Source organism: Oncorhynchus masou, chromosome 18, assembly GCF_036934945.1.
Source record: "Oncorhynchus masou masou isolate Uvic2021 chromosome 18, UVic_Omas_1.1, whole genome shotgun sequence".
Lineage (NCBI taxonomy): Eukaryota > Metazoa > Chordata > Actinopteri > Salmoniformes > Salmonidae > Oncorhynchus > Oncorhynchus masou.
In genome coordinates, this window is record NC_088229.1 from 34,691,740 (window position 1) to 34,718,251 (window position 26,512).

At 42.5% G+C, this 26,512-nt stretch overlaps 1 protein-coding gene across 1 annotated transcript; it reads right to left on the reverse strand.

Moving 5' to 3' along the window:
* Positions 1-959: 959 nt before the first annotated feature.
* Positions 960-26,512, reverse strand: LOC135504472 (beta-citrylglutamate synthase B-like). The gene is made up of 5 exons (XM_064923104.1): positions 25,523-26,512; positions 16,694-16,924; positions 9,616-9,702; positions 6,073-6,276; positions 960-3,913 (listed from the first exon to the last, which is right to left on the reverse strand). Exons 1-5 carry the CDS (start codon positions 25,683-25,685, stop codon positions 3,402-3,404), a joined length of 1,197 nt encoding a protein of 398 aa, XP_064779176.1. The 5' UTR covers positions 25,686-26,512; the 3' UTR covers positions 960-3,401.

The window sequence follows — 26,512 nt, forward strand, 5'->3', positions numbered from 1 at the left end:
ATTGGATTCCTCAATTCCCTTTCAAATATATGAGCCAAATATACATTAGCAGCAATTCAGAAATAAATAGTAACTTTTAAGTTGTGTTGTGTACACAGTCACCAATGAGGATAGTCACAAACCCTTCACACAGCAGAGGTCAGTACAGAACAGGCTGGAGTGTTACATCATCAAACCAGCACCAATTTGATAGCTTTAGCCATGTCATAAATAGAACAGCCAGTGTAACCTGTTCTCGTCAATTGGTTCCTTGTCTCCTTCCTATGGTGGGCACTGACCGGAAAAGACGGGATGGATGAAATCAATGACTAGTTGGGGGTGCTGCCAGGCCAGTTTGAACCGTGATTTCCTATCAGTGTCCACAAAGGAATTGGGATGATAAGGCATTTTAAGTGTTTTTGGACACATACTGAACCATACTGAGTAAATTAACCTAGATACGCTGTCGGTTATATGAATGTAGTGAGCAGGGATATTATTCCAACAATGCATAAGTTAGAGAAAACGGTTGTCCTTTCTTTCCTATGGCTAGTCTTAAGGTCTAGAGGATGTGTTCTCTTTACATTAATCTAAAAAAAAATTAATGTGGAATGACACAGGCTTCATATAAAACACAATAAACGGAACCTTTAAAAAAAAAAAGGGACAACAACAATTGTAGACCAGTCACCCAAAAGCTGTGGAAGGAAGCAGGGTGACTAAGACTTATTGATGAACAGACCCCGTGGCCCTATGTCAAGTACAGGGGAATCACAGTTCTCAGAGGGATATTTCATAATGCTGGACAAATCACAGTACTGTAAATGGTGTTAAATCCCAGGGGAGCCGCTCAGATACTTAACAGCTTTTTCCCAAAAAGTCACAAATTCTTTGCTGCGTTCACATTTGGCACGCTTGTGATTACTGCCTCAGACCCCTGTTAGATTCCAGACCGTTAGTAAATCGCCCCCACAAAAATCAAGCTTCACAGCGGCCTCACTTTATTTGAGACAAGATTAGTGCACACAAACCACTTTTTTCCTTAAAAAATACCATAGATTAGCGGAAAAAACACTGAACATCATAAAACAAGCAAGGGGAAAAAGTGCACGTTAACCTTCATGGTACACCACATTTTTTAATAGTTTAACATTTATTTTTTTGTTTGTCATCAATACACATTTTAGGCAGATCTGTAGCTAGGATGGATATGTCACATGCCTTAGGAGTGGGGATGAGATCAAGGCTGCTTCCCTGAGTTATGTTTGAGAGTCAACTGTTTGACATAGAAGCCTTCTACATATGGGTTATGGACCTCAACAATAATGGCTAGTCACTAAGTGGCACAAAGTAGGGTGGCTTGTGCTTTGGATGATTGCTGCGAATGCTTTTTGGTTGATGGCGGATGCCCCAGAGTTGATACGTAGTGGATAGGTATTTTTTTAAGGCTGAGTGGTAGAGGATTTACCGCAATTAACCAACAGCTCAAGAGAGAAGCTCTAGGCCACAGGTATCCCTGGAGAAGTGTTCCTTTTGAGGAATGAAACGGTAACATTCTATCAAACACACTGTAAAAAAAGATAGTATTGTTTTGCATTTTATTTGTACAACAAGTTTATGAAGTTTAGCTCACTTGAGAAGAATAAACAGTAATTTGTCATCGGCCAAAACATTAGGCTGATTAACCGCATTTAGCCAAATCCACAGAAATGTTAGCACGCATGTTCTTTGTTAAAACTTTATTTTTGACATTGCATGTTCCGTACAAACCAATCTGTTGTACACAATAGCTTACCAAAATGTTTAAGTTTAGAAAGTTTACAGTTATTTCAGCCCCTAGGATTTTCATTTCAGCCCGATACTAGTAAGCATAAACGCTTCTAAAATTATTATTTACAAACAATTTACTTGACTATATTTACATCCTATGGATGGATCAAAGCTTGCAAAGTCAAGGCTCACTTGAAACCACAAGGATGTGATATGTATGACTCAAAGTAGTTTATTCTATGGCAGTGAGAAGTTCTGTTTTGAGGTATATTATTCTTGTAGGTGTAGTGACAGCTTCCGCACTGTAACTCACTGTTCCTAGACGGATCCAACTTTCTTCCCGAGAACTATAAAATGAAGAAAAATAAACCGTGTCTTCGTTTGACTATTGTTCCTGTAAAAAGCGTTTTTATTTTATTTTTTTAAAGTGAATAAAAACAAGCCCCTAAAAACATGACATTGAAAACAGAGAGACTGCAGGCTCGATTTTGGGTCAATTGTGCTTGACCTATGCTTATGTGTTTCTAGATGCATTCTCTTGACAGGAAATAGTGTAGTGTTGTCACTCTACAAGGTGCCCCTAAGCAATGGCCCTAGGTCAGTTTTGTTATTCTAATGAGCTTTAAGATGTTCTGACATCTTCAATTAAGAGTTAGGGGAAGGGAAGTCAGACCATAGATCCAGTGTTTAGGAGCTCCTTGTCAGCGTTAGGGGGGGAAGTTCCATTTTGATTCCAGACAATTCATGAATTTAATGCAAATGAACTGTGATGTTAATTTGTATTTTATGATTTTCAATCATCCCATTTCCAGAATTAACTGAGGTAGAAGATGGAATTGGCCCCAATCTGCATTTAACAGTCCCCGTGACAGTGTAACCTGTCTGTCCTCTGCTACATGGAGCTGGTGGGCAGTCTATCTAGTCCTCTGTGTGTACCCCTCTCCCAGTCATGGAGAAAATCCCATGCAAAACAATTCATTTCACCAACAGTAAATCAAGCCTGGCTACGTCCTCAGTGGTTAATCTACAACGACGACCACGCATCAATCTCATTCTCCAACATACAGTTTTGTAGTGTGTGCTCGCTCAATAGGATGGACAGATTTCTGTTGACTATGTGCTGGTGTATGTAACGCTCTTTAGGGTTCTCCCAAAAAAAAAAAAAACTCTTGCTCAACTCACCCTCACAAAGCAATTGAAAAGAAAAAGATTCCGTAATTCAGCTAACCTTCTGGATCCCACTTCTGCCACCAACTGCAGTTGTAAACTAACTGGGTTGTTTGCAGTGGGGGAGAAGAGGAGAAGAGTCAGGGGAGCAGCCTTAGATCTCAATGTGTTTATGGGGGGAGTTAGTATGAGAAGGCGCGTGCGTCTACATCTGTTCGTCATGTCAGTTTATGTGGTCATAGCATTTTTCATTACATTTTTGTTTGTTCAGCTCATGCTTTTGCATGTAACATCCTGCCTGTGTAACGTGTATTGGAGTTTGTGTTTGTGCTCTGCAACAGGAACGTCCACCGCCAAATGTTCAGGTGTGTGTTTGTAAGTGTGTGTGTGTGTGTGTGTGTGTGTGTGTGTCTTTGAGTGTGTGTGTGTGTGTGTGTGTCTTTGAGTATGTGTGAGTGTGCGTGCATGCCTTGGCTGTGTCCAGCTCACTCAGTCAATAATTTGATCTCGTTGGCAAGGAGGGTGTTGAAGTTGTAGGCCGGGTCGGGGAGGTTGGGTAGCACGGGGCTGGGGCCAGCTTGACGGCTTGGGGGCTGAGGGGTGGTATCGGCCAGCTCGGGGTCGCTCTCGCTAGAAGTAGAGCCCACGCTCATGTTGCACACGGCCTCGGGCAGCACGCTGCTGACTGCCGGGCACACCTCGGGCTCGCTGCTCGTCTCGCTGGCGCTGGACACCACCGAGAGCAGTGACATCTTGCGCGTGAGGCGGCTGGGCAGCAGCGAGAGGGCATGGTCGGCCACAATGCCCGCCACGTCCATGCCACACGCCTGGTCGAAGGCGATGAAGCCCACGTTGGCGTTGGCCTCGCACACCACGAATGAGCCGTCGTTGAGCTGCAGCAGGTCGATGCCGCACACGTCCATGCCCAGGATGTTGGACACCTGCACCGCCAGCTGCTTGCCCTGCTCGCTCAGCGGGCACATCATCCCCACGCCGCCTGCGGGAAAGAAGGGGACAACGGAAAGATAGGGACGTCAGTCACCACACTCACACACTCGCCAGTTATCACTATCTGTGGACTGTAGACTGTTCACTGTGTGCCATACATGGACATTATTCACATTCTCTGAGGCCTCTATAGCGAGGAATCATAGAAGGACAGAGAAAACAGTGACCAACTCTCAGGACCACTATTTCTTGATGTCTTGTGAAATGTGGAATTATTAGTATTTCTTTTGGCGAAATAAATAGAAATAGGATGGACAAACACATACATCATATACTATATGACCCAGCCAGAGCAACTGAGAATCTATGCTTGCATAAGACAAAACCAAATCTTGTTATAACATCATGTGACACTTGTCATATAACTGTGGAACAATTGATGACCGATGACCCCAAAATGTCACAAGACATGAGTGTGTCGGCTAGTCTAAAACTGCAGATGTTATGACAAGCATAATCATGTCTGTCATCAACCACAAAGTCACGTTCAAGACAACTAACTACATTGCCCTTCTGTGGTCCAATTCAATTGAACTGCTCCTCTTACTGTTCCCTATGATATGGTGTGGTTTCCTAACATAGACAAACTATCGGAAACCGTTTATCAAACACACATAGGCTTAAAAATCTCTGCACCAATTTAACTTCATTGGGATAGGGGGCAGCATTTTCACTTTTGGATGAAAAGCGTGCCCAGAGTAAATGGCCTCCTACTCAGTCCCAGATGCAAATATATGCATATTAGTAGTAGTATTGGATAGAAAACACTCTGAAGTTTCTAAAACTGTTTAAATGATGTCTGTGAGTATAACAGAACTCATATGGCTGGCAAAAATCAAAACAGGAAGTGGGAAATCTGAGGTTTGTAGTTTTTCAACTCAGCCCCTATTGAAGATACAGTGGGATATGGGTTATTTTGCACTTCCTAAGTTGCACGCGCGTTTTGATTTGTTTACCAAACGCCCTAACAAAAGGAGGTATATGGACATAAATGATTAACTTTATCGAACAAATCAAACATTTATTGTGGAACTGGGATTCCTGGGAGTGCATTCTGATGAAGATCATCAAAGGTAAGTGAATATTTATAATGCTATTTCTGACTAATGTTGACTTGCGCAACATGGCGGATATTTATTTTGGCTGGTTTGGGCTCTGAGCTCCGTACTCAGATTATTGCATGGTATGCTTTTTCCGTAAAGTTTTCTTGAAATCTGACACAGCGGTTGCATTAGGAGAAGTGTATCTATAATTCCATGCATAACACTTGTATTTTCATCAACATTTATAATGAGTATTTCTGTAAATCACTGCATGTTTTGGAACTACTGAACATAACACGCCAATGTAAAATGAGATTTTTGGGATATAAATATGCACTTTATCAAACAAAACATGTGTTGTGTAACATGAAGTCCTATGAGTGTCATCTGATGAAGATCATCAAAGGTTAGTGATTAATTTGATCTCTATTTGTTCTTTTTGTGACTCCTCTCTTTGGCTGGAAAAATGGCTGGGTTTTTCCTGTGACTTGGTGGTGACCTAACATAATCGTTTGTGGAGCTTTCACTGTAAAGCATTTTTGAAATCAGACACTGTGGCTGGATTAACAAGAATGTTATCTTTAAAATGGTGCCTAATACTTGTATGTTTGAGAAATTTGATTTATGAGATTTCTGTTGATTTGTATTTGGCGCCCTGCAATTTCATTGGCTGTAGGCGAGGGGTCCCGCCAGCGGAATGAGATGTGGAACCCCGTTCCCAGACAGGTTAAGCACCGTCTTCGCCCTATCCTGATTCATCCAAATAATCAACACTCCTGCTCGTAATCACATAATTCTACGTGAGCCTTGACAGATTATTGCCGTTTTATCTGTCCACAAGAATCTGTCCACGAGAGATTAGAACTCCATAAAAAAACAGATTTGACTCTGACCTTGGTTTTCTCTAGCAATAACCAGTCTATAGACACTGTGGTGACAGCATCACATAAACAGCATCACATAAACCTAATTTATATTCTGTCTGTAAAACTCTGATGAAGGCTACATGCTGAAACGTGTCGGTTGTAAAAAAAAGAAGCATAAAAAACAAACGTCCATTGTCCAAGAATAATATCCTTCTCCTTCTCTGGCCAGCATCACTCACCCAGGGAGCAGTTGCTCTGCATGCGTCCGTCGGTGGAGCAGCGCAGCATGGAGCCGATGACACGGCCGCCCACCAGCACCACCCGGACGTCGCGACCGTGCGACTCTTTTACGTACTCCTGGAAGAGGTAGGGAGCGTCGTGGCGAATCAGGTGGCTCAGGTCAGCCAGGTGGTGCTTGTCCCTGGCCAGGAACACTGCCTTTCCTGTGAGACAGGGGTGGGGTGGGGGGTTGTTGAGGAGTGTAGGGTAGGGAGAAATGTAGAACTTTTCATTACATCTCAAGAATCTCAAAGATGCTTTAAAGGACAATGATCGAGTTAAACAGAAAGTGAGCAAGGGTTTTCAGTCACAAAAGTCATCATTCATTTATCTGACCATTGCCCTCCTGACCATGTAATACTCTGCAAACAATGCCTTCAGAAAGTACTCACACCCCTTGACCTTTTCCACATTCTGTTGTGTTACAAAGTGGGATTAAAATGGATTTAAGTCTCTTTTTTGTGTTTCAACGATCTACACAAAATACTCCGTAAAAGAAACATGTTACCTTTATTTAACTAGGCAAGTCAGTTAAGAACAAATTCTTATTTACAATGACGGGACACCCCGGCCAAACCCTAACCCGGACGATCCTGGGCCAATTGTGCGCCGCCCAATGGGACTCCCAATCACGGCCGGTTATGATACAGCCTGGAATCAAACCAGGGTCTGTAGTGACACCTCTAACACTGAGATGCAGTGCCTTAGACCGCTGCGCCACTCGGGAGCCCTAAATAAAACACTAATATATGTTGATTAGATAAATATTGAAACCCTGAGTCAATACATGTTAGAATCAACTTGGGCAGCGATTACAGTTGTGAGTCTTTCGGGATTGTCCCCTGGATTGCACAACATTTGCTCATTATTCTTTAAAGAATTCTTCAAGCTGTCAAATTGGCTCTTGATCATTGCTAGACAGACATTTTCAGGTCTTGCCATAGATTTTCAAGCAGATTTAAGTCAAAACTGTAATTCAGCAACTCAGGAATATTCACTGTACTCTTAGTAACAACTCCACCGTAGATTTGGTCTTGTGTTTTAGGTCATTGTCCTGCTGAAAGATGAATTCAATTCCAGTCTGTGTATATATCTGGTGGCGGTCTGTGTATATTTGTAAACAGCTGGTGCACAACATGTCATATTTTACATTAACTCTGTACCGGTATCCCCTGTATATAGCCTCACTGTTACTTTACAGCTGCTCTTTAATTATTTGCTATTTTTATTTCTTATCTATTCTTTACCTAACATTTATGAATCATAAAACTGCATTTGTTGGTTAAGGCCTTTTCAGTAAGCATTTCACTGCAAGGTCTACACCTATTCGTCGCATGTGACAAATACAATTTGATATCCCAGTGTCTGGTAGAAAGCAGACTGAACCAGGTTTTAGCTCCCCAGTCCTTAAGAATTACAAGCATACCCATAACATGATGCAACCACCACTATGCTTGACAATACGGAGAGTGGTACTCAATAATGTGCTGTATTCCATTCCATTAAGGGCTTGTAAGGGAAAGGGGGATACCTAGTCAGTTGTACATATTTATTATGTGACTTGTTAAGCACATTTTTACTCCTGAACTTATTTAGGCGTGCCATAACAATGGGGCTGAATAGTTATTGACTCAAGACATTTCAGATTTTAATTTTTAATTAATTTGTAAAAATGTAGTGAAAACATAATTCCACTTTGACATTGTGAGGAATTGTGTGTAGGCCAATGACACAAAAGCTCAAATTAATCAAATAAAAAAATTCAGGCTGTCAAGGGGTGTGAATACTTTCTGAAGACACTGTGCGTACTTTCAGTATTTATCTGAAGCTGACAGTGATATTGTGAACGCTGACACCTCTCACATGAAAGGCCATGTAACAATTTAAATGTAGTCATCTTTCAAGACACTCGGGACACTGACTGAGAAGCCATGGTGGGGAGAGAACAGAATGCCTCTAGCACTAGCTAGCAAAAATGCCAGGGCCCATTTTAATTAGTGCAGACTCTGTCCTCGTGCTCAGTGGCATGTCCTCTAACCCCAACACAGGTCAGTGTTGACTACGGGACCAGGGAGGGAGACCCGTGAGAGGAGCATGCGAGTGTGGTGGGGTGTGTGTAGAGATATTTGAATAGGTTGCGTTGCTTACACCACACAGACAGGACAAAATGGTAGCCATGACACCTCATAGCTGAGATCAAACAACAGGACAAGGCCCCATGGGATAGAGAGCAGCTAACCGATCGCTGCAGCTGTACATAGTTTATCAGTAAATAGCCCACCCAATTTTACCTACCTCTTCCCCATACTGTTTATATTTATTTACTTTTCTGCTCTTTTGCACACCAATATCTCTACCTGGACATGACCATCTGATCATTTATCACTCCAGTGTTAATCTGCAAAATTGTAATTATTCGCCTACCTCCTCATGCCTTTTGCACACAATGTATATAGACTTTTTTTTCTTCTTTTTTTTCTACTGTGTTATTGACTTGTTTATTGTTTACTCCATGTGTAACTCTGTGTTGTTGGCTGTTCACACTGCTATGCTTTATCTTGGCCAGGTCGCAGTTGCAAATGAGAACTTGTTCTCAACTCGCCTACCTGGTTAAATAAAGGTGAAATAAAATAAAGATAAAAAGAGGGGGCACACTCACTAAAACCCAGTGTCAACCAGCCAACCAGACTACACATTCAACAAAGAGGACCACTTAGCTTTACATGTGAGAAAAGAAGGAACGGCTCTGCCCATTGGCATTGCTATTGGCGAGGTATTTGGATCTTAAGTCCTGTTAAATGCTCAAGAAATGGCTCATTGGCTGATATCCACCAATGGTCATTTTCCTTAACAATGCCTTATCTTGATAGTCTATGCCCTGTCTCTACCCAAAGTCTATTATCCATACAGACAATGGATGACCAACTAGGAGACCAACTAAAGTGTCAATGACTATGAATAGATAGGTTGATGGGCCGGCAGGCTGCTGTGGAATAGCCCGTGGTCAATCTCTTCCCAAAATGGCAGGGTTCTAAAAAAGGTCTCTGGAAATCCTTAAAATAAATATAGTAATAAAATATAAAAAGAAAGGGACCGTGATTATTATATGGGTTTAAATAAGCTGTCAAAGATTCATACTTCATACTTTCCTCAAACAATTAGCACTCATTTGTCAAATTATGTTAGGTGCCATTGGCCACAATGCATATTTGACCTTGATTTAACTATGCAAGTCGGTTAAGAACACATTCTTATTTACAATGACAGCCTACCCCGGCCAAACCTAGTCGAATTGTGCGCTGCCCTATGGGACTCCCAATCACAGCCAGATGTGTTACAGCCTGGATTTGAACCAGGTAATATAGCGACACCTCTTACACTGAGATGCAGTGCCTTAAATGGTGGAAGAGGAGTAGAGAGAGACGGGTTTGCATAAACCCAGAAGACTGGGCTGTAAAGAGACAGCAATGAGAGAGGGGAGGGATGGTTGCAGTCAGACTGACCTCTGTGGCCACGAGTGTTCTTCACCACCACGGGGTAGCCCAGCGGTTCCGCCTCGTCGATCATCTTGCGGAAGTTCTCGTGTCCTCCTACGAAACACACAAGACAGACACACATACACGTTACAATTTGTCCAATGATCATACCCCCTCTATTAACCCTCTGTGTACCTCAGTCATTAGACCGTGCGGAATGGGGTTTGTTGCTATAGGATCCATGTTGTGACTTGTGAAGCAAGAAGTAGAGTAGTTTAGTCTTTATTATCCCAGGGTGGCAATTGATTTTGAGGCATGTGGTAAAAACACATTGAACACATGACAATAATATACACCAAAACAATAAATAGAGCAATATGCACAATTAACAGTATTTCAGACCTATTCGTTTTAAACTTGGGGAGCCTGTATCTGCCCTCTGAGGGAAGAAAGAGAAATTCATCAAACAAGGGATGCTGGGAGCCCTTCAGAATGGATTGCGCCTTACGGATGACTCGTGGCTAATAAGAAATTATTGCCATTGGATGAGGATTGCTGTGGGTATGTCATTCTGTATTTATACTTGGCTGTTTTATCGTCTCTGACTTTTCATGTGACTATATCTGATAATACTTCTAATACAATTGACCATTAAGAACACTATTGACATTTAAACGTCATTTGGAGAGAGAGAGAGAGAGAGCTCTGCTTCAGTTTGCTCTGTCTGGGACTGAACTGTTTGGAATATTGAGCACTGAAATTTGAGCGAGAAGGAAACACAGGATCATTTCAATTTTTTCTGTGCTCTCAGTCTCTGGTCTGGCGTTTTAACAGAGAACCAGATGTGAGCTGCCCTGCACATGCCTTTTTCAAAAAGCACACGTCCACACTGCTGTGAGAATGAGAGAGAGACAGAAAAAGAGGGAGACACACAGAGACAGCAGCACATACAATTTAAAGCTCAGTTCGACCATGTCACTGGCTGCTGTGGCGGGGTTAGAGCCAGAGGAGGGGAGGGGGGGAGGGAGGGATCTTTTATTTTCAAAGTCATGAGGGTGGAGGGGCACATTACATAAGCACTCCAGCTTCCCTGCACCGCCTGGTCTGCCTGGCCTCGTTTTTCTGAATGCTATTCGGGAAAGATTATCCCTGCTGCCCTTGCCAAAACACACGGCATTTGATTTTTGCAGTGGCAAAAAATAAATAATGTAAATACACAGTCGCTGTCAGATTTGATGTAGTCTTACAACAAAACAAAAACACAGCGAGTGTGTGGTTTTGGCTTAGGACGTACAGGCCCTGTTGCTTGCCTGTGTTCTTACACATCCTGCTTTGTCCAAAGTAAAGAAGGAAGAAATTCCATGGAAAATGTGACAAATACCCCAAAATGACACAGATTATTTGTGTCGGAGAAAGGGATGATGATAGAGGAGGGGATTGGATGTGAGATGCTCTTTCTGTTTTGATTCTTAAGATTATACTATCGGGTGACTTTTTATGTTAATCCTGGTTGTAGAACCATTTGTCATGACTATGTCTACACTCAGACCAACTCAAGCGCATTTAAAAGCATACTTGGCGAATCATTCCCTGCGAGGCAGGTAGCCTAGTGGTTAGAGCGTTGGGCCAGTAACCAAAAGGTTGCTGGATCGAATCCCTGAGCTGACAAGGTAAAAATATGTCATTCTACCCCTGAACAAGGCAGTTAACCCAGTGTGCCCCGGTAGGTCATCATTGTAAATAAGAAATTGTTTTTAACTGACATGCCTAGTAAAATAAATAACAAATATTTAAGATGGCATATCTCTGATACAAGGATGCACCCAATTCATTATCATTGCCCTCACTTCAAGAACAAAGAGAGCAGCTGTGCTTTGATTTCCACTTCCGCTTTATGTACAATCTGCGGTAGTGTAAGGACTTTTATTTCGTGATAATGTTGTCGATTTTAAGCAGTATATCCTTAGTTATTAGTCCAATATATATCCATATAAGATCTCAAGTAGTGTGTGTGTGTGTGTGTATATATATGTGTGTTTTAACCCTTCACTTGTGGTCAGATGTCTGTGCTATAAAGGGCCACTCTGCTGAGAAATTCATCTGGAAGAGCTCTGCCTATTCTGGGCAGTAAGGTTGCTGAGCAAGACACATTCTCCTGGAGGGGATAAGTTGAGTTGTTGACCAGTTTGAACCATTTATTTTTAAGTACCATGTCAGTCAGCTCTCTGTTAACCTCATGTTAATGCCATATTTGAAGTATGAGTAGTTCTGTACCGACCAATAAGAAGTGCATCCTGTGACAGTATATAAGCCATGTAAAGAAAAACTCAAGCTTCCATGGTATTGATTGAAGCGCAACCCTTCATTCGCGATGAATTAAAGAATTGAACCTGGACAAACTGTCCGAGATTCCTTGAGTCGACTCTTTACAAGCTGTCTTAAGTGTGAGTTTGGAACCACCAAGACTCTTCCTAGAGCTGGCCGCCTGGCCAAACTGAGCAATCGGGGGAGAAGGGCCTTGGTCAGGGAGGTGACCAAGAACCTGATGGTCACTCTGACAGAGCTCCAGAGTTCTACTGTGGAGATGGGAAAACCTTCCAGAAGGACAACCATCTCTGTAGCACTCCACCAATCAGGCATGTATAGTAGAGTGGCCAGACGGGAGCCACTCCTCAGATAAAGGTACAACAGCCCGTTTGGAGTTTGCCAAAAGGCACCTAAAGGACTCTACAGACCGTAAGCAACAACATTCTCTGGTCTGATGAAACCAAGACTGAACTCTTTGGCCTGAATGCCAAGTGTAACTTCTGGAGGAAACCAGGCACCATCCCTACGGTGCAGCATGGTGGTGGCAGCATCATGCTGTGGGGATGATTTTTAGTAGCAGGGACTAGGAGACTAGTCAGGATCGAGGGAAAGATGAATGGAGCAAAGTACAGAGAGATCCTTGATGAAGTCCTGAGTGCTCTGGAGCAGGTTCTCAGACTGGGGCAAAGGTTCATCTTCCAACAGGACAACAACTCTAAGCACACAGCCAAGACAATGCAGGAGTGGCTTCGAGACAAGTCTCAATGTCCTTGAGTCGCCCAGCCAAAGCCCGGACTTGAACCCGATTGAACATCTCTGGATAGACCTGAAAACAGCTGTGCAGCGACACTCCCCATATAACCTGACAGAGCTTGAGTGGATCTGCAGAGAAGAATGGGAGAAACTCCCCAAATTACAGGTGTACCAATCTTGTAGTGCCATACCCAAGAAGAGTCGAGGCTATAATCGCTGCCAAAAGGTGCATCAATAAAGTACTGAGTAAAGGGTCTGAAAACTATGTAAATGTGACATTTCAGTAAAATAAATTATACATTTCCAAACATTAAGAAAAAACTGTTTTTGCCTTGTCATTATAGGGTGTTGTGTGTACAGTCGTGGCCAAAAGTTTTAAGAATGACACAAATATTAATTTTCACAAAGTTTGCTGCTTCAGTGTCTTTAGATATTTTTGTCAGATGTTATGGAATACTGAAGTATAATTACAAGCATTTCACAAGTGTCAAAGAATTTTATTGACAATTACATGAAGTTGATGCAAAGACTCAATATTTGCAGTGTCGACCCTTCTTTTTCAAGACCTCTGCAATCCACCCTGGCATGCTGCCAATTAACTTCTGGGCCACATCCTGACTGATGGCAGCCCATTCTTGCATAATCAATGCTTGGAGTTTGTCAGAATTTGTGTTTTTTTGTTTGTCCACCCGCCTCTTGAGGATCGACCACAAGTTCTCAATGGGATTAAGGTCTGGGGAGTTTCCAGGCCATGGACCCAAAATATCAATGTTTTGTTCCCCAAGCCACATAGTTATCAACTTTGCCTTATGGCAAGGTGCTCCATCATGCTGGAAAAGGCACTGTTCGTCACCAAACTGTTCCAGGATGGTTGGGAGAAGTTGCTCTCGGAGGATGTGTTGGTACCATTCTTTATTCATGGCTGTGTTCTTAGGCAAAATTGTGAGTGAGCCCACTTTGCTGCTCTTCTTGACACCAGGCCATCCTCCAAAAGTATTTGCCTCACTGTACGTGCAGATGCACTCACACCTGCCTGCTGCCATTCCTGAGCAAGCTTTGTAATGGTGGTGCCCCGATCTGACAGCTGAATCAAATTTAGGAGACAGTCCTGGCGCTTGCTGGACTTTTCTGGGCGCCCTGAAGCCTTCTTCACAACAATTGAACCGCTCTCCTTGAAGTTCTTGATGATCCAGTAAATAGTTGATTTAGGTGCAATCTTACTGGCAGCAAAATCATTGCCTATGAAGCCCTTTTTGAGCAAAGCAATGATGACGGCACGTGTTTCCTTCCAGGTAACCATGGTTGACAAAGGAAGAACAATGATACCAAGCACCACCTTACATTTGAAGCTTTTAGTCTGTTTTTCAAACTCAATCAGCATGACAGAGTGATCTCCAGCCGTGTCCTCGTCAACACTCACACCTGTGAGTAGCTTGGATGAAAAGGTGCCCATTGTAAATGGCCAGCTCCTCAGTCTCAGTTGTTAATATATGCATATTATTAGTAGTATTGGATAGAAAACACTCTGAAGTTTCTAAAACTGTTTGAATTATGTCTGTGAGTATAACAGAACTCATATTGCAGGCAAAAACCTGAGACATTCCACGTCCTGTTTGTATTTTTTCTGGGGGTGGCAGATTTTCAACCAAGCTCTCATTGAAATTACAGCAAGATATGGATGAGTTTTCACTTCCTACACCTTCCACTAGATGTCAACAGTCAATAGAACTTTGTCTGATGACTCTAATGTGAAGGGGGGTCGAATGAGACAGGAAATAGTCACCACTGCCACGAGTTGACCATGCTTTCACCATGCGTGTTCACAGGGGAGGGACCTGTGTTCCACCGGTCATCTGAAGTCATTCTAATTCTCCGGTTTCAAGATATATGTAAACAACATTCTAAAGATTGATTCAGTACATCGTTTGACATGTTTCTACTGACTGTTACGGAACTTTTGGACATTTTGTCAGGTTATAGTGGACACGCTTTGTGACTTTGGAATTGTTTACCAAACGCGCTAACCAAAGTAGCGAATTGGACATAAATAACGGACATTTTCGAACAAATCAAGCATTTATTGTGGACCTGGGATTCCTAGGACTGCATTCTGATGAAGTTCATCAAAGGTAAGGAATCATTTATCATGTTGGTTTCTGTTGACTCCAACATGGCGGCTAATTTGGCTACTGTTCTGAGCTCCATCTCAGATTATTGCATGGGTTGCTTTTTCCGTAAACATTTTTGGAAATCTGACACAGCGGTTGCATTAAGGAGAGGTATATCTATAATTCCATGTGTATAATTTGTAATATCATCTACATTTATGATGAGTATTTCTGTTGAAACGATGTGGCTATGCAAAATCACTTGATGTTTTTGGAACTAGTGAATCTAATACGCCAATGTAAACTCAGATTTTTTTATATAAATATGAACTTTATCAAACAAAACATGCATGTATTGTGTAACATGAAGTCCTATGAGTATCATCTGATGAAGATAATTCAAGGTTAGTGATTCATTTTATCTCTATTTCTGCTTTTTGTGAATGCTATATTTTGCTGGAAAATGGCTGTGCTTATTGTGGTTTGGTGGAGACCTAACATAATCGTTTGTAGTGCTTTTGCTGAAAAGCATATTTGAAATCAGACACTTTGGTGGGATCAACAACAAGATGAACTTATATAAAATTATATAAGACACGTATGTTTTAGGAATTGTAATTATGAGATTTTTGTGGTTTGAATTTGGCGCCCTCTATTTTCACTGGTAGTTGTCATATCGATCCTGTTAGCGGGATTGCAGCCATAACAAGTTAACGAGAGTATCACTGACATGATGTCAGATGGTCCTTTTGTGGCAGGGCTGAAATGCAGTGGAAATGTTTTTGGGGGGATTCAGTTAATTTGCATGGCAAAGAGGGACTTAGCAATTAATTGTAATTTATCTGATCACTCTTCATAACATTCTGGAGTATATGCAAATTGCCATCATACAAACTGAGGCAGCAGACTTAGTGAAAATTAATATTTGTGTCATTCTCAAAACTCTTGGCCACGACTGTAGATTTATGGAGGGAAAAAAACTATTTGATCCGTTTTAGAATAAGACTGTAACCTAACAAAATATGGAAAAAGTAAAGGGGTCTGAATACTTTCCGAATGCACTGTATCTGGTGAGTATGCAGTCCATGGAAAAACTGGGACATTTTCAGCTTCCAGGAATTATGTACAGATCCTTGCGACACGGGGCCGTGCATTATCATGCTGAAACATGAGGTGATGGAGGTGGAGGAACGGTACAACAATGGGCCTCAGGATCTCATCACGGTATCTGTGTGCATTCAAATTGCCATTGAGTTTGTTGTGTGTAGCTTATGCCTGCCCATACCATAACACCACCGCCACCATGGGGCACTCTGTTCACAATGTTGACATCAGCAAACCACTCGCCCACACAACACCATACACTTAGTCTGCTGTCTGAGGCCGGTTGAATGTACAGCCAAATTCGCCAAAACGATGTTCAAGGCGGCTTATGGTAGAGAAATTAACATTAAATTATCTGGCAACAGCTCTGATGGACATTCCTGCAGCCAGCATGCGAATTGCACGCTCCCTCAAAACTTGAGACATCTCTGGCATTGTGTTGTGTGACAAAACTGTACATTTTATAGTGACCTTTTTTTGTCCAGCGCACAAAGTGCGCCTGTGTAATGATCAAGCTGTTTAATCAGCTTATTGATATGCCACACCAGTCAGGTGGATGGATTATCTTGGCAATGGAGAAACATTTTTGAGAAATAAGCTTTTTGTGCTTATGGAACATGTCTGGGATCTCCAATTTCAACTCTTGAAACATGTGACCAACACTTTACATATATATTTTTGTTCAGTGTAGTTATCCAATTTCAGTTACAGAAATACATTTCAGAAAATCATTATAATCAAGGATGTAATCTACACAACATGAAGAGTCAAGAGATTATGGGTTTTCTAAGCTCAGGAATCAGAAACAATATGGACCAAGCTTTGGAGCTCACCGTAAGAGAAGGTGTCTGGGAGGGGGACCCCGTGGCCGGCCAGCTCCTGGAAGGTCCAGAACTTGTTGACGCAGTTGAGGATAGCCTGGGGCCGGTTGACCAGCCTGCAGCCCATCTTCTCCAGGTGGCGCAGAACCGTGATGTCGCTGTCCGACTGCACCCAGGGGGTGGGCACCCGCACCACCGCCACCTGAGGGTAGGACGTCACCACCTCCTGCTCCACCCGCAGACCTGGGGATGAAAGGAGGGGGGGGGAGAAAATAGAGGCCTCTATCTTAAAATATTCCCAATGTCACGTCACATAGCTTCATATAGACAGCTTTGGCAATTATTTATTGATCACATAGACAGGTTTCGCAATCTTATACCGATATGGAAATGCAGGCTACACTTTCACACAAGAACGCCAACGGAAACATGAACATTTTTCTGAGCAACTCAGGTAGCGACAGTGGCTTGGCTTTGTCTGTCTCACACAACAGAAGCCCAGACAACCTAGGAGTAGCTAGTGCCCATTTGGAACATTCAGGCCACGCCCATACATCTGTTCCCACTGCACCAAAAACGTAGGGCCTAGTCTAGCTGCGATCGGATACTACTGTGTTTGTGTACGCAGCTCGTCATTATGGAGCTGCTCTGGATGTGCGAGTTCTGGGCAGGCTGTGAGTAGCAGAGGCATGGGTCCAGGTAGGGTACTGTAACCTAGTGGTGTAAGTGCTTCATTTGGACTGGGTCCTGCCTGCACCGCTCACTCACATCACACCCTGCCCACATCCTCATGCTCCCCCGTGGCACTGCCAACTTCTCTGGCCTCAGGGCCAAGATTTGTCGCCCCTGGAGGAGCACCGATACCCAGCAGTGTACTTAATACAGCTTACATTTCATTGCATGCTCCCAATATAAGAAGGTATCAGCACAAATAGGGGAGATTGAACCTAAATACACATAAGAGATTTCTACGATCATGTACACAAGATGTACCACCAGCACCTATTCTCTGAATGATCTTGCACCACATGTTTGAGAAGGTATACAAGAGATAGCTATGTATATAGCCCATCTATAGATTGTATACAAACACATGTGTATTTATATTGACATAGTTTGCGTGTTTGAACGTTTTATTGTGCATGAGGTTACTCACTGTGCGATTTGAACTGGCAACTAACAGTCCATTTTGGCCTACTACCAGCCATTTTAATTCGGGAAGAAAGAACAATAAGGAGAGGCAGATGGGGTGATGATGGTACGAGAGGTGGAGCGGGGGAAGGAGGGAGGGAGGAGAGAGGCTCGTCACTGACGCAGCACTCTTCAATCCACCGTGACCTGCTTTTCAGCCATCTTAAGATCTCCACTCACCAAAGCGACAGCATCAACGCTGGATCGACAGAGGTCGCAGTGACTGAGGCACACAAACAAAGGATAGGTGACAGGCTTCTCAAATACTGGCTCCTGATGCTAAAAGGAGCGCACAGAAAAAGGGAAGGACATAGGTCATTTTTGGTTCAAACGATGGTCAGAGAAATTAAAAATGGAAAAGGCTGGAGATGTATGCATAAAGAACTGCAGGGGCGGCGGAGAAAAAGTGTGTGGCGGGGGATGACTCTGAGAAGTGGAAAGCGTTTGTTTAGGAATAGCACAGTCTGTCAGCCCTCCCCTCACTCTCAGTATTCAAATCGGGGGATGATTCATACACACCCTTTTCTCCCCAATCACACTTTTGATTGTGTAGCCGTTGAGCGAGCCATGCTACAATTAAGTGTTAGAGGACACACTGGCCAAGACGATGTCCACATCACTTGTCTCGGTTTCCAAGGGAACTACACAGAGCACATTGAAAACCTCAATGAATCTGTTCATTCATTTGGGGCGAGTGGGTGCACTTATAGTACCATGTGAACATTCAGAAAACGTTCATATAACCTTCCTCTTCCTCTTGTCAGAACAATAAATCTTATAAGGAAATCAGTCAATGTAAATGGATTTCTCTAAAACGATGTTGGAGGCAGTTTATGGTAGAGAAATTAACATTAAATTCTCAGGCAACAGCTCTGGTGGACATTCCTGCAGTCAGCATGCCAATTGCATGCTCCCTCAAAACTTGAGACATCTGTGGCATTGTGTTGTGTGACAAAACTGCACATTTTAGAGTGGCCTTTTATTGTGCCCAGCACAAGGTTCACCAGCTTCTAGATATGCCACACCCGTCAGGTGGATGGAAAATCTTGGCAAAGGAGAAATGCTCACCAAAAGGGAGGTAAACAAATGTGTGCACAAAATTTAAGAGAAATAAGCTTTTTGTGCATATGGAAAATATCTGATCTTTTACTTCAGCTCAAGAAACATGGGACCAACACTTTACATGTTGTGTTTATAATTTTGTTCAGTACACATATATATCTCCCCTGCTGTTCCGGAGGACTGAGTGATCTCGCTCTCTCTGAAGCCGACGCGAGTAGGCCTAAGTCTTTTAAACGGGTTAACACACGCCTGGCCCCGCGGCCTTACGGTGTTCTAGGGAGCGTCATCACGAAATGTGCAGACCATCTGGCAGGCGTCTTCACAGGCATTTTCAACCTCTCCTTGTCCATTCTGTAATCCCCACATGTTTCAACCGGACTACCACCGATCCGGTACTCAAAAACGAAGGAAAACTGCCACAATGACTACCGCCCTGTAGCGCTCACATCTTTAATGATGAAGTGCTTTTGAAAGGCTGGTCACAGCACATAAACTCCATCATCCAAGACACCTTACCTTGGACCCACTCCAAATTGCAAATTAGTTGTTGTGAGACTGCTTTCTATGGCGGCTCTTTTTCCAATGGTCAACTTGATACACAGATAGGTCTTGGGTACAATATACAACCTACTATCTACTGTACTACCAGGGTGACTCCTCTTACAGGTATGCTTTCACTTTTAAAAATTAGAAGTGTGTGGGCACGGGTAGAATATTGTAAATATAAATATTTGAAGAAGAAAAAAATACATACAGTACCAGTCAAAAGTTTGGACACACCTACTTATTTTAAGGGTTTTCTTTATTTTGACAAATTTTCTACATTGTAGACTAATAGTGAAGACACCAAACTATGAAATAACGCATATGGAATCATGTAGTAACCAACAAAGTGTTAAACAAATCAAAATATATATGATATTCTTCAAAGTAGCCACCCTTTGCCTTGATGACAGTTTTGCACAAGTAACAGGTGTATGTCTTAAAAAGTTAATTTATTGAATTTCTTTCCTTCTTAATGCGTTTGAGCCAATCAGTTGTGTTGTGACAAGGTAGGGGTGGTATACAGAAGACAGCCCTATTTGGTAAAAGACCAAGTCCATATTAGGGCAAGAACAGCTCAAATAAGCAAAGAGAAATGACAGTCCATCATTACTTTAAAACACGAAGGTCAAAATTTAAAGAACTTTGAAAGTTTCTTCAGTTTCAGTCGCTAAAACCATCAAGTGCTGTGATGAAACTAGCTCTCATGGGGACCGACCCAGGAATGGAAGACCCAGAGTTACCTCTGCTGCAGAGGATAAGTTCATTGGAGTAAGTTCACGCCAGCACAGGACGTACTGCCAAATTCTCTAAAACAACGTTGGAGGTGGCTTTTGGTAGAGAAATAAACATTGAATTATCTGGAAACAGCTCTGGTGGACATTCTTGCAGTCAACACGCCAAATTGTCAACCTCTCCCTGTCTGAGTGTAACACCAACATGTTTCAAGCAGACCACCATAGTCCCTGTGCCCAAGAACACTAAGGTAACCTGCCTAAATGACTACTGACCCGTAGCACTCACATCTGTAGCCATGAAGTGCTTTGAAAGGCTGGTCATGGCTCACATCAACACCATTATCTCAGAAACCCTAGACCAACTCCAATTTGCATACCGCCCCAACAGATCCAAAAATGATGCACTCTCTATTGTACTCCACACTGCCCTTTCCCACCTGGACAAAAGGAACACCTATGTGAGAATGCTATTCATTGACTACAGCTCAGCATTCAACACCATAGTACTCTCAAAGCTCATCACTAAGCTAAGGACCCTGGGACTAAACACCTCCCTCTGCAACTGGATCCTGGACTTTCTGACGGGCCGCCCCCAGGTGCTAAAGGTGGGTAACAACACATCCGCCACGCTGATCCTCAACACGGGGCCCCCTCAGGTGTGCGTGCTCATTCCCCTCCTGTACTCCTTATTCACTCATGACTGCTCGACCAGGCACGACTCCAACGCCATCATTATGTTTGACGATGACACAACGGTTGTAGGCCTGATCACTGACAAGACAGCCTATAGGGAGGAGGTCAGAGACCTGGCCGTGTGGTGCAGGACAACAACCTCTCCCTCAACGAGATCAAGACAAAGGAGATGATTGTAGACTACGGGAAAAGGAGGACCGAGCACGTCCCCATTCTCATCGACCGGGCTGTAGTGGAGCAGGACTCTGTACCTGTACCCCCTATATATAGCCTAGCTATTGTCATTTTACTGCTGCTCTTTAATTATTTGTTACTTTTATTTCTTATCATAACATGTTGTATTATTTTAAAAAATAAAACTGCATTCTTCTTGATATGCCACACCTGTCAGCTGGATGGATTACTCTGGCAAAGGAGAAATGCTCACTAACAGGGATGTAAACAAATTTGTGAAGAACATTTGAGAGAAATAACCTTTCTGTGTATTCAACATTTCGGGGATATTTTATTTGAGCTCATGAAACATGGGACCAACACTTTACATATTGCGTTTAGTATATACTATTGGCACACTCCACTTACCAAGACCATTGCCAAGTAAAGCAAGCTGTCACCTGTTTTAATAGTAAGCCTTGTGGTGGTACCACCCAGCAGATCTAGAAGGGAGTGTATATCATACCGAACCCCTCCCTTGAGATGACATAGACTAGAGGAACTTTCTCAAGGTGCCTCTACATCACTTTTTAAAATGTAGAGTCAAACCGCTAGGGGCAAAACAAGCTAGATTTACAACTTAAAGTACAAAAAATATCACTTCTGCAAATAACTGTCAAATTGAAAACCAGAAATGACGTGATTCACTATAACTAAGCCGAAAACATCTGTACTGTATGTCCCTAAAGAAATAATCCATTATAGTTACTCTTTAATAAGGGCCACAGGCCCAGTGGAAGCTAAATAGCTCCATAACATCGATGATGCACCACAATATTTTACCGTAGGTATGAGGTACTTTTCTGCATATGCTTCAAACCCACCACTGGTGTGCATGGCCAAAGTTCTCTATTTTCATGTCATCTGACCATAGCTCCGCCTGGAGGCATTGGCACTTGGATCGGAACCGGTGCTATAGTCAACATCGTTGATGTTATGGCCTATTTTGCTTCCACTGGTCCTGGGGCCCTTGTTAAGGTCAGTGGCATCTAAGCCAGGACATTTAGCCAAAAAAAACGGTAGCCTCTGCCAGGCGTCTGCCACTTGGCCGCAAGTGTATCTTCCAGCAAGACAATAACCCTAATCACTAATCAAAATCAACAATGAAATGGTTAATTGACCACAAAATCAACATTTTGCAATGGCCTTTTCAGTCTCAAGACAAGAACCCCATTGAAAACTTATGAAGAATTGAAGAGGGCAGGTGAAGGATATCAAGGATCTGGAACGATTCTGTATGGAGGAATGGTCTAAGATCCCTACCAATGTGTTCTCCAATATCATAAAATATTTTTGAAAAAGGCTCAGTGTCATAATGAAAACATGGGGTAATTTTGCCCCCCCATCTTTGAGATTTTTTTGTATTACTTGTCAAACAAAATATCTTTCTCTGACCAATTCTATTAATACAAAATACAATTTCCCCTTTTTTTAAAACAAACAACATAGTTCAGTATTCAGTATTTATCAAGGATGCCAGTAATTATAGACCCCACTGTATATACCTAACTGAATCACTCCATTATCCCTGCACATTGTAATAATAGTACTGGCTCTGACCTGTATATAACTTACATTCTTGTGTTTATTTTTACTTATCTTGTATTTATTTTTTCTTAACTATATTATTACTTTTATTCTGCATTGTTGGAAAGAGCTCGCAAGTAAGCATTTCACTGTACTGATTTACACCTGCTGTATCCTGTGCACGTGACAATAAAACTTGAAACAGATGGATCAGCATGGTTCGTCAATGGGGAGTCTTTCCTCAGTGTTCCAGTGCTAAGATTATGATTAAGGAAAGATAGGGAACTGTGCTCTTGGTCTATTACTGATGCGTCTCACATCATATTACTGACGGTGGTGGAAAATCACAATGTGTTCAATTGGCCCTGGCTCAAGAGATCTTGTGTCCTGTTGCCTTCGATAATATTATGGACGTGTTATATTTGTTATCTAGCGGTGAAAAGTGTGTGTGTCGCCTCTACGTGGAAGGCCAAAGAATCCGGTGTCGATTCGTAACCTGTGTAACCTCTTGCACAACTCTATATCACTGAATCATGGGATGTGAGATTCCTTTGGCTGATCACTGGGTTTTGCCTCTTACGTGAAGGTCCATCTTTGGTATTCCAGACAAGCTAGTGAGCACATAGCCTGTTCAGAGGACATGGAGGATCCATTAAACACTTTTACGTGGAACAGGCTATGACAATGGACTTTGCTACTAAAGTTATTTACACAATACAGGGCGGACACATACTGAACCATTTCAAGCCTGCTGTCATTTCATACTGTTAGATAGATAGCACTGCAGGTATGGGCCTAATGCATTATGTGGTTACAATGCATTGTAAGGCCTGTCATGTCACGAGAATGTATGACTGACTCCCTTTGAGAAAAAAGAAGGCAGGCCACACAAAACACAGCTGTGATCCAGTTATGGCTTTGGCCAATAGTCCTACCCTCTCTTCCTCCTGGGTGTGTCACAGATTATTCAGCATTGAAGACTATGCAATCTACCAAGTAGGCCATTGTTAAAGTGGGTGTCTGACTGGCTTTGACTTTACCACCATTTTGTAAGGCAAGTCATTTCGAAAGCTACGTTTTTTCCCAACTGCTGTAGAGAAACAGATTCAACATGTAGCCTACGTGAAGGATGAGGAGAATGTACACTGGTTTCTAGATCGTACGTGCTCCATCCCACGTGAGGAAGCGGCTTCTGGATTCGGAAGCCGTTCCCAATCTCACTGCCACATGTCAAAGAGACAGCTCCATCCCCACCTCCTGGTCTGAGTCAGCTTGCCCCCTCCCTTCAGTCAATGCCATCATGTAAGATGTGCTATAAGACAGCCTGCCACCTCATTGAGCTAAATGCGCCCCCCACCCCTTACCCAAGCTCACGTCTGACTATCAAATTCCACACAACAAGGGTCCTCACGTTCTTCAAATCAAGCAACCAAGGATATTAATATGTGATAAACTTATAGTAGCCATTGTTGGACTTCTCCCACCAGGCCATCAGTGCTAAAGTCTGTGTTCTGAAGCCTGTGTCTGTTGTCCCTGCATGCAAGTGCCTCGTGAGAATTCCAATATCTCCTATGTATTTGCAATTGTTGTAATTGTGTTGACTCTCAAGTAAAAAAAAAAAAAATAGAAGACAGCTAAAAGTGAATCAATATAGCTAGCCAAACCCACTTCACTTAGCTAATTACAAGTCAAATCAATGAAAATTGCACGACATCTTCTACTGCTTAACGTTATTATATACTTCTATTGAATTAATGTTAGCTAGCATAGCTGTGCTGGCCCATGAAGAATACCCCATAACCTACTAACGTTAGCTACTAGCTAGCCACTCTCTTTGTATTACGATACGGGTGTAGCGCAATAACATCTGCTAAATATGTGTATGTGACCAATAAAATGTGACTTGTTCACAAAAGCTATCCAGCATAACGTTAGCTAGCTAGTTTTATACGTTTCCATAATGTAGACGATAGTTTCCACCTACGCATATAATAAAGTAGCTATTCGATTTAGCAAATTTGGCTTGGCATCATGGAGTATCTCTGTCTGACTATTCGAGGGTGTCTGGAAACTGGGTTGGTGATATACCTAAGTAAAATTAGTTTTATATTGGATATTCGGTTTTATTCGGTTCACTCGTCCAATAGCTATTGAATCAAGCATGCCATGAATATGAAAAAGGTCATGGGAGGATGGAGAACCATCAAAACATTTTATTTTGTATAAAACATGGGTAAGGTTTCAGATGTAAATCTTAATTAAGTAGCTCTTAAACCCCAATTCACACATTATTAAACGATTGCAATCTTTCAATAGCTCTTAAACTAAGTGTACCATCACTATGACAACCATATATTCTGAATCAGGCTTTTCCCCCAAAATAAAATGTGTGGATTGTTCTCCATCCTTCCCTGATACAGAATATATAATTTTCATAGTCACAGTATGCTTTGTTTACGAGCTATTGAAGATTTAAATCTGAAACGTACTTTTTATTATTATTCAAAAAATGTCATTGTTTTCCATCCTTCCCTGGTTCATAATATACAATTCTAATAGTCATTGCATGCTTGGTTAAATAACTATTGACGAAAGAAAACCACAAATCCAATGTAAACTAATTTTTACCTAGGTTTAGGCGGTCACGTCACAGAGTTAGCTAGCTAGCCAGCAGCTCGCGCTAGCAAGTTGTGTGTGTGTTTCGGTGCGGAACAATACCTGCTACTGCTAGGCTCGCTAGTGGCTATATAATACTACAACTGAAATACACCCCACTATAGACAACAAGAATACACGATTAAACCCAAATTCAAAACAGTTGAAAAATGACATGACTATTATTACGGTGTGCCACTTCAAATCTAGTGATACTTGCCTAATTGTCCCTCACTGATGGTGAGCACGATTTGGTCCATGAGAAGTGAGCGGAATTCAACATCCTCCTCGGCGCATCGCTGTTTCAGAGCCCGAAGGATCTGGACTTGCGGATACTCCTGGTGGATACGCCGGTCGGTCACAAACCAAACCCGAGAACACATATTTGTATCTAACTGTCGTGCCGATTGAAAATAGTACAGAATACACACAGCTGTGGCCGAGAGGGAGGCGGGCGGGCGAACGAGAGCGCGGGATCCTAGTCAGAGATTGACGCGAATAATACAAAGATGCTCATACAATAGAGTGCAGCTACACGAACAAGCAATGTGGCTAAAAAAATCTAACACCACGATTATATCTGTTCTTTTAATGGTCGATTAATTACTCGATTTCCACTTGCTTCCCTTCATTTGCAGGCCGTTATTCCTGGTCCCTTTCGATCCAAGAACCCGTTGAATCACAATGAGCACCACAGTTTCTTCCCTTCTAAAAACAATACTGGTAGCTGTACTAGCTATGGCTCCTTGCACTTGCAGCCCTTAGGGCAAACAAAGCTTGTGCCGTTTTGCTTCGAATCCACCGCTCATGGAACTCAACAGCTACTACCCAGTGAACACGGCAGCCGCTTGGCTGAATAACACAATTGTGGTAGCTCTATGATTATCGAAGAAACCGATGCTGCTCGTATCCCCACGCTTGTCTGGTCTGATTAATTGGTGGAATGGCCCTGTACCGCTATCCACGAGGATCGGTGCTGAAAAGGTGCACGCTTGTTTTCAGTCCTGCGTTGTCCTTCAAGCACGCGCCTCGTTTACAACTCAATTTTCCTCGTTCCCGGACAATATATGGCCAATGATAATCGAGTTTATGCCATAATATCGACCAATCGCAGTTTATAATCCAACGGTCGCTGAAGTATGTGCTTTCGTTTTAGCTCTATGGGCGGAGTTTGCGTATTTTATACAATTTCATTGGTTCTAAAGTGAAA

Coding starts and splice junctions, on each gene's coding strand:
- LOC135504472 (XM_064923104.1), bottom strand. CDS start 25,685: ATGTGTTCTCGGGTTTGGTTTGTGACCGACCGGCGTATCCACCAGGAG. Junction 16,925..25,522: donor CATCAGTGAGGGACAATTAG/GCAAGTATCACT, acceptor TTTCATCCCCAG/GTCTGCGGGTGGAGCAGGAG. Junction 6,277..9,615: donor GAACACTCGTGGCCACAGAG/GTCAGTCTGACT, acceptor CCTGTCTCACAG/GAAAGGCAGTGTTCCTGGCC.